At 43.7% G+C, this 11,306-nt stretch overlaps 1 protein-coding gene across 1 annotated transcript; it reads left to right on the forward strand.

The window, feature by feature from the left end:
* Positions 1 to 5,796: 5,796 nt before the first annotated feature.
* iyd (iodotyrosine deiodinase) lies at positions 5,797 to 10,490 on the forward strand. Its single transcript, XM_048985723.1, has 5 exons — positions 5,797 to 6,076; positions 7,843 to 8,034; positions 8,132 to 8,291; positions 9,015 to 9,171; positions 9,695 to 10,490. Exons 1-5 carry the CDS (start codon positions 5,890 to 5,892, stop codon positions 9,875 to 9,877), a joined length of 879 nt encoding a protein of 292 aa, XP_048841680.1. The 5' UTR covers positions 5,797 to 5,889; the 3' UTR covers positions 9,878 to 10,490.
* The last annotated feature ends 816 nt before the right edge of the window (positions 10,491 to 11,306 follow it).

Below are 11,306 nucleotides of genomic sequence, written 5' to 3' on the forward strand. Positions count from 1 at the left end.
TGGACCTTGTCACGCTGCCACATTTAATGCTGACCTGCACACTGGTATATACAGAGTTGAGTCATGCATTTCCTGCATCGACTTCTACCTCCTATAGACAGGCTAGTAGTGGAGAGGGAAGTGTGTGGCTCACTCAGTTAAGAGACTACAAGTGAAAAGAAGGTAGTTGGTTCTAATCCCAGAGTCAGCAAGCGATTTTACCATTGAGCCCTTGAGCAAGGTCCTTATTCTACGATCACTCCAGGAACTGCTTACCCCACTTTCCTCTGTCTGTCTGTCGCCTTGGATAAAAGTCTGATCATTTAAATGCAGAATGTTTATTAAAACTGTGATGACTCCTTTAATTTTGCCTGGTTCCATTTGGAGCTGGTTCCATTGGCTTTCTGGAGCATTCAGACAGCTCCCTGCAACCTGGGGCCGTAACCGCTGATCACATGACTGCCTGGGACTGGCTGTAAGAATTAACTCAACAGACAAATACACAGGCATGCACACTGCAGGATGGAAGCCATTACCTGCTAGGAGAGGGCCATTTCACGTTTGCTGACTTTGCTCTCACTGGAGTTTAGAGCAAATGGAAATTTTAAAAATGTATTGCATGATATTGAAAATTGTCTGCTTTATAAGAAACAGAAAAAAATAAAGATGCGCCAACTCTTCAGGACACTAAGCAGAAATACATGCTCATATTCTGTCATTTCCTGAATGATTTGCCTAGGTGTCATTTTTAAAATTGCAGAGGAAAGACTGCGAAGGCTTTGGGCAATTTGCTGTAAAGTCCTGTGTAACGATACTAATGGTGAAGTGAATTCTGGGTAATCTGCTGTGGGGCTGTGATGCCAAGTGAGGACAGTTCCAGATAATCTGTGGATCTAGGAGCAGAAGGACTGTGGAGTTCTCCTCAACCGTGGGTGTGGTCTCTGTGACGATAGAGCTAATCTTCTCAGACAGCTTACTGTGTGCTGTAAGGTAGTAGCCAGACTATTGTACTCTGCCATCTGTCTGTGTGTTTTTAATAAACAAACACAGCCACAGCACACGCCTCAAAACCTCATGCCACAGTTTAGCTAACAAAGACCCTCTCAAACTGGGTCCTCAATACAAAATCATCTGCACAACTTAAAATTACCCAAAATATCAAATAAGTATTATAGCAGTAAAATAAAATATTCTGAAATTGTGAGTAAAAAATAATCTGCCACTGTTAAACACTTGTGTTTTGTGTTCTCACTCATGTCTGTTCTCGTCAACATGTTAGTATGTATTTGGTAGATGAACTTGAATTTCATTTCAATGATGGTAAACACATCTCTGGAAAAAATTAAGAGACCACTATTTAAAACATGGTTCTCCTGGCAGAAGGCTACACTGTGCAGCAAATGGCTTCCAAGCTAAAAGTTTCTAAGACAGCAGTACACAAGAACAAGGTGAAGCAGGAGACACTGGGAATGACGAAAATCCAACCAGGCAGAGGGCAGAAGCGACTTTCTAATGTCAGAGATGACCGTCAACTTATCTGACTGAGCCTGATAAATCGGAAGATGACACCAAGTGACCTTCAAGAAGAATGGGAAACATTAAGAGGTGTGAAGTGCCCTGCTAGAGCAGTTCATAACAGGCTCCTAGGAGCAGGACTGAAGACCCATAAAGCATTAATGAGAAACAGAGAAAAGCCAGATTCCCATAAAGTGAGAAATGAGTGAAACTGAAAGTTTTGCTGTAAGTCAATAATTGCAAAAATATTGTCTTGTGACGGCATGTTGCAACAAGAACACACCCAGGATAGTCATGCCGCTGTCTGAATCAATTCGGACGTGTCTATAGCTAAACTTCACTGAAAACACGGTGACTAATCTGCTCATTTTTGAGCAGCACACAGTGTGTCCTCTCCTTTTGGGGCAATAAGGTCCGTAAAGTCCCACAAAGCTTGGTCAGATGCCCTTTTCCTCTCGCAGCTCCGTTTGACTCTAAATCAATGGGTGGCTCGGTGATGCATGATCAAAAAACATTCCAGTCTCAGCACATGATATTAATTGGAGTGGCTCAGAGGAAGCACTGGGGCAAAACAACACCAAGGTTGTAGATCCAGTCCTAAGCTTGGCTGCTTGTGTGTGGAGTTTCATATTCATTCTATCATTATCTGGATTTCATTCCCAACACATGGACTGTGGGTTTATTCCATAGTTCATAGACACACAGCTTTGATGGATTGGTGTGTGTGTGTGTGTGTACTCTGTGATGGACAAGCATCCCATCTAGGGTCCTGCAATGGATGGAGGATCAAAAATCAAGGATTCATGAGCCTTTGCTGGGCTTTACTCTCGAGGTTCCACTTCAGTTTTTCAAAAGATTTGGAGGGAATCAAGATGAAGAAGCAGCGAGACTTTGTCCTGCGTTCCTGTGCTTGTTTATAGATGTCTCTGCATGTGCTTATTTGTATTTATTTGTGTTGGTATGTCCCATGTTGCCTCACACCTCTGGGAGCTGGGTATAAGGTCTCCGCCTGGGTCACATGTGTGTGGAGTTTGCATGTTCTCCCCATGTCGTCTCGGTGGGTTTCCTCCGGGTACTCCGGTTTCCCCCCGCAGTCCAAAAATATTCTGAGGCTAATTGGAATTGCTAAATTGCCCATAGATGTGCATGTGAGAGTGCATGGTGTGTGAGTGTGCCCTGTGATGGACTGGCCCCCCATTCAGGGTTGTTCCCTGTCTTGTGCCCATTGCTTCCAGAATAGGCTCCGGACCCCCTGCGACCCAGTAGGATAAGCGGTTTGGAAAATGGATGGATGGATGAATGAGTAATTTGTGGTTTTGCACATGTTAGAATTCATATGTGTGCATGTCTGTATATACAAGATGGTTTACCGCTACTAAACAAGTATTCATTTAGACATTTTAAAATGTTTTTAAAGAAGTACATACACACTAAGGGGGGAAAAGCACAAAGGCTGAGCTTGCTATCCTGGCAAAGAAAGAATAATGAATATTCCCTGTCACCGACTGACCTACTCCCACAGTTATAAAGCTCATTCTTGTGTTTCTAGGTGAAAGAGAAAATCTCAGTGCTTCAGGCCAGAGTGTCTGACAGCATTAAATGATTACCCGGTGGGGCTGCTCAATCAGATGGTTTCCCTGGTAACCAGACTTTCAGCCACATTGTGGAGCAGCTATGGGCTAAGGGGTTACAGCGAAAACGAGATTCATTTCCATATTTACTCTCCAGTACAGAATCCTGCTTGCAGTTCGGAATTCTCAAAGATGGCCGGACCATTGTGAAGCCTCACCTACTAAATGGTGCTCATATTTCCATGGAGGAGTTGGGAACGGAGTGGCTTATTCTGATGGGATGGCGGCTTCAGGATTTCCGGCTGTACTAGAATACCCCCCAAGCCATTTTTCTACTAGGTATGAGGCTGTAGCCAATCACAGATCCACCACAGCTGAGGTAAGGAGCATGCACTGATTATAGTGCATCGCCACACGCACCACACCACCTCAGGGATGAGAACCTGAGTGCAGCCATGTGGTGGGCGATACCTCAGCACCACACTAGTTCAAATGGACCAGTGTGAAGTTTTTTTCCAGTGGCTGGAGTGCCAATCCTGCCACCAACCCCCAAGTTATTCCCTGTAAGTTGGAGGACCTCCTTATAGGGCTGGATGTAGATTAACGTCATACTCAGGACGAAGCAACTGCAGGTTAAGGGCCTTGCTCAAGGGCTTAACAGAGTAGAATCACTCCTGGCATTCATGGGATTTGAACCAGCAACCTTCCAGTTGCTGGCACAGATCCGTAGCCTCAGAGCCTCCACTCTGTCCCAGCTGAGCTATGCTCATTTAAAAAAATTACCCACAACTCTCTGCTGCTATTACACTGCTATTAATTGTGTAATATGCAGCGGTTAAGTCGTAAAAATATTTCAAGGGGGATGGTGGGGGTTCAGTTTTTGTGGTGAGGGTCCCTGTAATAAAATTTCCCAAGAGGAGGGGGGGGTGGGGGTCCCAAACAGATTGCTGAGGATATTATTTGCAGAGCAAGCATGCTGTCTGGATTATGTTTTGCCCAGAGCTCAGCTTCCGTGATTACAATGGACCTTCTGCATCTACACCTGGACTAAACACAATTTTATGCTATACATCTGGACTTTGTTATTTCTGACATCCTCTGCCGGCCCCTGGAGGATGGGCTCCCCCTCTGAGTCTGGATCCTCCCAAGGTGACTTCCCACTAGGGAGTTTTGCATTGCAACTATGGCTTAATCTCCAGGGCTTTGGGTAGAGATGATGTCGAGTGAAAAAGTGCTACACAAAAATAAATTGAATTGAGTTGAAGTAGGGTTTCGAACTGGACTCCACCCGGATGTATTTGGTAGATGTAGCTTCACGAGTGAAATTACACAGAACGATTTAGGGGCTGGGGGGCAGGGGGTGGTTTTCGTTTCCTTCCACGGGGGGAATGACATCCATGTACATAATTATAACTGTAGCCCTGTTAATATCTAATTCTTATGTTTGTGCAAATGCATCAACTGAAATGATTGACAGCATTTGGTGTTTTTTAGTTACATATATAAGAAAAACAATTGAACATTTTGTGTCTTTATGTATTACATGATTTTACTATATGGTCTGACGCAATTTGTATTTTAATGCTTATGATACTATAACTCATTTATAAGGAAGATTTATAGTGTCGAAAATGGATTGTTATTCATTTTTAAAAATCACAGCAGAAGATCGATTTGCGGGGACCTGAAGTTACTTTCTGGGTTCTGGGTTTTGCACAGTTCTAGTTAAGTTTTTTAAAGGTCGGTAAAAGTCACAGAACTAAATGAACAGAAGACTAAAAGGCATTATATTCAGTCCAATCAATTATCCATTCATTTGCCAGCTGCTTATCCAGTAGCCAGAGGGAAACCACAAAACACGAGGAGAAAACGCAAAAACTCCCACATGAACCCCAAGTCCTAGAAGTGTGAGGCAATGAGTCTGTTCCCCCTGGGCTGTGGCGCTGCCCACTTGTATAAATTTATATCAGATATCATTCCTTAGCGCAAACTGTCTGAACATTTAAGTGAAAAATATCATTGTATTGGAGACTTTTTATTTAAATAATTTTTTTAATAAATTGTGTATGAATTAAAAGTGTGTGAGATTGTTTTCGAACGAGACCCATGTCTAAAACTTCCACAACGGAAGTAAACGGCAGAAACTTTAAACAGGTAATTATTTAGCAGCTATTGCCTTAAGCAGTATCGGTCGAAGCCCACGTGTCGCCACAGGCAAAGTTCCCCGCCGGAGCCCCCATTCCGAGATAAACTGAGATTGCTATATCGGGATCACCCAGAAGATGGCGCTCTAAGCGGCCACCTATGTCGTCACTATGCCGGCACTGGTCTTAACCACGCAAGCGAAGTTATCGTTACAAGTAACGCGTTTATAGTGTAGCATAAAGCGTCCGAGTAGTGCCCCCTAGCGGAAAACAGTATGTGACGTGTATGAAGTATTTGTTTACAATTAATAGGCACTACAAGCACACTTAGGCCTAAATGCAACATTACCAGTTATATTTCTATATTGTCACAATTTAGAATGTAACGAGTGATTTTGGTTCATATTTGCTTTACGATTATTGGATTAAAACGCAAATCCGTAAATAAAACATCATAGGAAAACTTATGTTATAATTCATAACACGTTTATTCCTTGGCTAATCAACCGTTTTTAAGTGCACGAATATAGAGGCCATTCATGTATTTCGAAAATATTTTGAAACAAAGTTCGTTTGATAATTAACTTGAAGTAGCAAACTCCCCTTGTAATCTGATTCTTTCAAGGTCCAATGAGGGCGTTTGCTTTAGAACTGGAAAGAGGTTCATCCCGTTCAGCATTATGGCGATCTTCTCCACGCTTACGCCTGTGTTTGTGGCTGTTTTATGTATTGTGATAGCGCTTATTTTTAAAAACTTTAATAAAAGCGAAAAGAAACCAAAAACTCTAGATTCTAAGCCTCCAGTACCTACTAGACCGTGGGTGGATGAAGACCTTCAAGACGACACTGAAATCAACCCAGATGAAGGTAAGCAGATAGTTTACAAAAGCTAAAGGTTTAACTACCAAAAGTTGAAAATGATCAAGTAATGATCACACATATATTCGCACGCGCGCGCACACACACAAAATGTGCACCTATTTGTAACTGGGGTGACTGTATGCCGTGTGAAAATGGTCTTGTTTTGCTCAGGAAGTCCTTGAAGATGTGCTTGAAACGAAGCTTTTAATAAAACCGTAAATACAGCTCTGATTACAGTAAATACGAAAGTGTTTAAATGTTTAGATATGCTTAGAAAGCTTGATATTTTCCCTTGTTTTTGGTATTTTCCCGTCAGAAAATTATATGTAAAGCGGCATGTATTATGCCTGTGTAAAATAAATATTTGTTTCTTGTTGTATTGATACTTGATGCCTCACATTAACTTGTGTGTGTGACACTGGGCAAGCTTTTGCTCCTGCCTTACCGACTTCTCTAAGTTTTCTTTAAATTGGAGGAGCTGAATTGGTCGGACGTTCTGCACTGTTTGTCTGGAAAGGGCTCTCACCTGAAGCAATCACTGACTTGCTTCTTACCTGTGCCAGGCCACTGCTCTCTTTTGTGCCATAATGAGGCAGTAGATACCAAGATAGGGCACCTGGGCTAGAATAGGCTGCCAACCCTCCCCCTCCTGTGAGAAACTCTCGGTATGACGACACTAGGCATCTGTTGCATGCACATGGGCTTGCCGATAGTCCCGCTTGTAGAGATATTAATTCTCTGTGCCAAGCAGAATATGTTGTTAGTTGTGATGTTGGCAGACACTGTTGACGGTATCCTGCATGCCCGCTCTGCAGTGTGCCAGCCTGGTCCAACAGGGTGGGATACATCTCATATACATATACAGACTAGATTAATTTTCCATATCAAATGCATTAGTTACTGTACATTCAGTTCGAGATCCAGATATGATCTTACATTTTTTTTTCCGGATAAGTATTTTATGATATATTATTAATGTTGGATTGTAGTTTCATGTAGTTCATATTCTTTGCAAATGTAAAAGGGCTCTTCGCGTGACTGGAGTGAGCTTATTTGCAAAAAGCTCTATACAGTATAATATTGACTTTGGCTGTAATCGGGCCTGATGTTATTCATCTGATTATGGACTGTATGTTAAATCAGGACAAGATCCCAGTGCCCCTAGGTCTGCCACTGGACTGGTAACACTGACATCGCAGTGCACACTGTGTACGAGTGCCCGTAACCCTATGAGTACTCTGTACATTCAGTTCATGCTGTCCAAATTGTTGCTGCAGTACATTTCCCAGGTCTCTTGCACATTGCGCTTATATTGCACAGCACGATCACTTTTACCTTATCACTTATGTATAGATTATGTACAGTTGAATATATTCCATATATTTTTTATTGTTTTACTATTCTCTTATCATGCACAGCTGCTCGGAGTGACCAGGGCTACATTTCGCTGCGTGTCGTATGTGCACATCTGTGCACGTGACGAATAAACATCTTGAATCTTGGATTGTGAAATTTCTGTTTTCTTGTCCACCACCTTAGATTGCTAATCTGCATTCTCATGTTCTTCTCCTCGTCCCTCAATCACAGGGAAGTGGATGTCAGTTAGGTGGAGCTGAGGATCTTCTGCGTCTCGCACTAAAATCACTAGCCCTTTCACATAATTTTGTGAGCTGGCTTTTGTGTTATTTTACCCCGTTTCTGTGCTGAGCACCTCCCAGGTATTTATGCTGTCATGGCATTGATGTGTCTGAATGCTTTCTTGACACGGTAAGATGATGATGAGCTGGCGGAAAGCGAGGGGGACGTCTCCCATGTGCCTTTCTCGCCGCCACGGTACAGTGAGGCTGAGATGCTCCATCGCTCTCAAGAGTTCTACGCGCTGATGAACGCCAGGAGGTCGGTGCGCTTCATCAGCCCCGAGCCCGTGCCCAGGGATATCATCGAAAATGTCATCCGTGCTGCAGGTGTGTGCCAGCCCGTCAGTCAGAAGGTACACCAGCCTGAAAATGATCCGTGGCGCTGCTCACACTGCCCATGACCAGTGCCAATCTTTCCCAACAGGTACTGCCCCCAGTGGAGCCCACACAGAACCCTGGACTTTTGTGGTGGTGGCAGACGCTCAGACAAAGAGTGAAATCCGGCGGATTGTGGAGGAAGAGGAGGAGATCAACTACAAACAGAGGATGGGGGAGAAGTGGGTCACTGACCTGAAGAGGCTAAGGTGAGAGGTGGGAACACAACAATATGGCTGTTTCAGATACATGAAGACATTCCTGAGTACTGGGGCTGGTACCGGGGGACGTTTCTGGGCACAATGTGATAGAAAAGAAGTGTAGAAAAGAACAGGGGGACATTTCAGGGTACAGTGAAGAAGGTGAAGGAGGACATTTCAGGGTATAGTGAAGAAGGCATGAGAGGACATTTTGGGGTACAACGAAGAAAGTGAAGGAGGACATTTCAGGGTGCAGTGAGGAAGGTGAAGGAGGACATTTCAGGGATACAGTGAGTAAGATACAGGAGAACATTTCAGGGATATAGTGAGTAAGATACAGGAGAACATTTTAGGGTACAGTGAGGAAGGTGAAGGAGGACATTTCAGGGTACAGTGAGGAAGGTAATGAAGAACGTTTCAGGAAACAGTGAGGAAGATACTGGAGAACATTTCAGGGTACAGTGAGGAATGTACGGGAGAACATTCCAGGGTACAGTGAGGAACATATGCGAGGACATTTCCAGGAGCAGTGGCTGATATCAAAGGCATATTTCCAGGTATGGTAATTTGCTGATGTTTACTTCTATCTTTAGAGCCCAATTTGTTCTCATCTATGAGTTGTTTTCTTCTAAACGTTGCCAGAATCAGCAGGCTGCATTTTTTTGCCAAGGACAGATGAACATGTGATCGGAAAATGACGAGTTTGTGGTTCGCGCTGTTTTCTGTCCACAGGACCAACTGGGTGAAGGAGTACCTGGATACCGCCCCCTTCCTCATCCTGATCTTCAAGCAAACGTACGGGATGCACCCTAGCGGGAAGAAGAAGACTCACTACTACAACGAGATCAGCGTCTCCATCTCATGTGGCATCCTTCTGGCTGCACTGCAGGTACAGTACGTGTGCATACATGTGTTTGTGTGTGTGTGTGTGTGTGTGTGTGGGTACGGAGGGTTATGTATATATTATATTGTAGAGACCGAATGTCCTACATTCTATTTCGATCTTGTGGGGACATTTTTTCAGTGTACACAAGGGGAAACTCAAATTTTATAAAAATCTGTGACTGCAATCAAAAAATAAAAAATACCACACGTCTTCTGTTTTGTTTGGTTACTTATGGTTTAGGGTGTCATTGTTGCGATTAGGGCTTTGCCCATAGAAATGAATGGAGAGTCCCCAGAAATATATGAGTACAGATGTGTGTGTGAGATATTTTCATAATTCTGACTCCCATGACTGTCACCTTAGTGCCCCCCCCCCCCATTATATAAATGTGTGATTTTTATATACTCAAGGGTCCCTGTAAAGTGCTTGGCCCCCTAAATCTGCTGGGGTATCCATGTGCCCTCTTTGCCCCCTGGTCCATTTGCACGCTCAGGCTGTGTGTGTATGTATGCATGTCTGTGCGTAGAACGCAGGCCTGGTGACGGTGACCACCACCCCGCTGAACTGTGGCCCCCAGCTGCGCCAGCTGCTGCAGAGGCCCCTGAACGAGAAGCTCCTGATGCTGCTTCCCGCGGGCTTCCCCTCCAAGGACGCCACCGTGCCCCAGCTGAGCCGCAAGCCCCTGGATGACATCATGGTGTTCGTGTGACCCCCGGGCCCAGCGGATGCGATGGAACGACATTCTCTAAGAAAAACGGCAGTCAGTTAAGGGAGCGCAGTGGTGACCCTGTGAACTGGCAGCACTCTGCTTTGTGACTCATCACAGACAGTAGCCGTGACAGACGTGACCCGAGACAACAGGGAAGGGCACCATTAACAGCCTGGCCCAGGAATTGCTAAAAGTATCTCCTGCATTACAAAAGGAAGATGATGAAATTCTGCTGTTAAATCCTAATTTTAAACCAATGTGTAAATTGCTTTTGTGCTTTTTGTGCCTTTTGTATATGTGCATCAAAACTTTTTAGGTATCACTTCTTGAAGAAATTCAGTATTTTTCCCAATTGTGCCATGTGATGGGTTGCTGTACCATCTTGAGTTATACCCTGCTTTGTACCTGTATCTATGGTATAGGCTCCAGATCGCTGCACATGTATGTATGTTGCCTTGTATAATTTAGAAAAATAATAATTTTTATGCAATGCAACTTTTTAGTGGAATTTTCATCCATAGTGACATGTAGTGTGAACCTATTTGTACAGATGGATGTTTTACTGGACTAATTCTGGTCAGCAGAGCTGAGATCATGAACCTTCTGGTTACAATTCAGACTGATTAATTTTCTCACAATCAGAATTAGCTTTATTGTCATTCAAACCGCTTAACGCAGTTTCTCAGGTCACGGTGTGCGCAGCGTGGCTACTAAACAGAAAATGACTGGAGTTGTGTAGAAGCTGTTTTTCAGTCTGGTTGTTTTTGCTCGGATGCAGTGCAGCCTCCTTCCTGACGGCAGCGGGGTGAATAGTTTGTGTGCAGGGTGGGTGGGGTCATGAAGGATGCAGCCGGCCCTGCATCTAGTGGTGTATATATGTCCCTTATGAGCGGTGAGCTGTACCCAGTGCTCCTCTGGGCAGATTTTTATCACCCTCTGTAATGCACCTGGTCTTTAAAATACTTATTTTTGTGTTTTTAATACCATCCTTTTCTGTGATGCAGTGAGTAAGAAAAAGTAAGCATTATAACTTGCCTTTCTGTGTTCCAGGTAAAGTGAGGCTGGATATTAATGACGGTGACTCAAAACCCAGGACGAGATATAAGAAATTTACAAATGAGAGGAGGCCATTCGGTCCATCAAGCTTGTTTGGGGAGAACTCAACTAATAGCTCAGAGTTATAATCTTGTCTAGCTCTGATTTAAAGGAACCCAGGGTTTTAGCTTGCGCTGCACTAACAGGAAGATTATTCCATACTCTAACTACATGCTGTGTAAAGAAGCGCTTCCTCAAATTCATTTTAAAATGTTCTCCCGCTAATTTCCAGTTATGGCCACGAGTTCTAGCATTTAAGCTAATACTGAAGTAGCCAGTGTTGAATAGGACAGTGTACCTCACAAGGTCTGTTCATATGAGTATAATCTGCTTC

This window comes from Brienomyrus brachyistius, chromosome 19 (genome assembly GCF_023856365.1).
Source record: "Brienomyrus brachyistius isolate T26 chromosome 19, BBRACH_0.4, whole genome shotgun sequence".
NCBI classification, from domain to species: Eukaryota; Metazoa; Chordata; class Actinopteri; order Osteoglossiformes; family Mormyridae; genus Brienomyrus; species Brienomyrus brachyistius.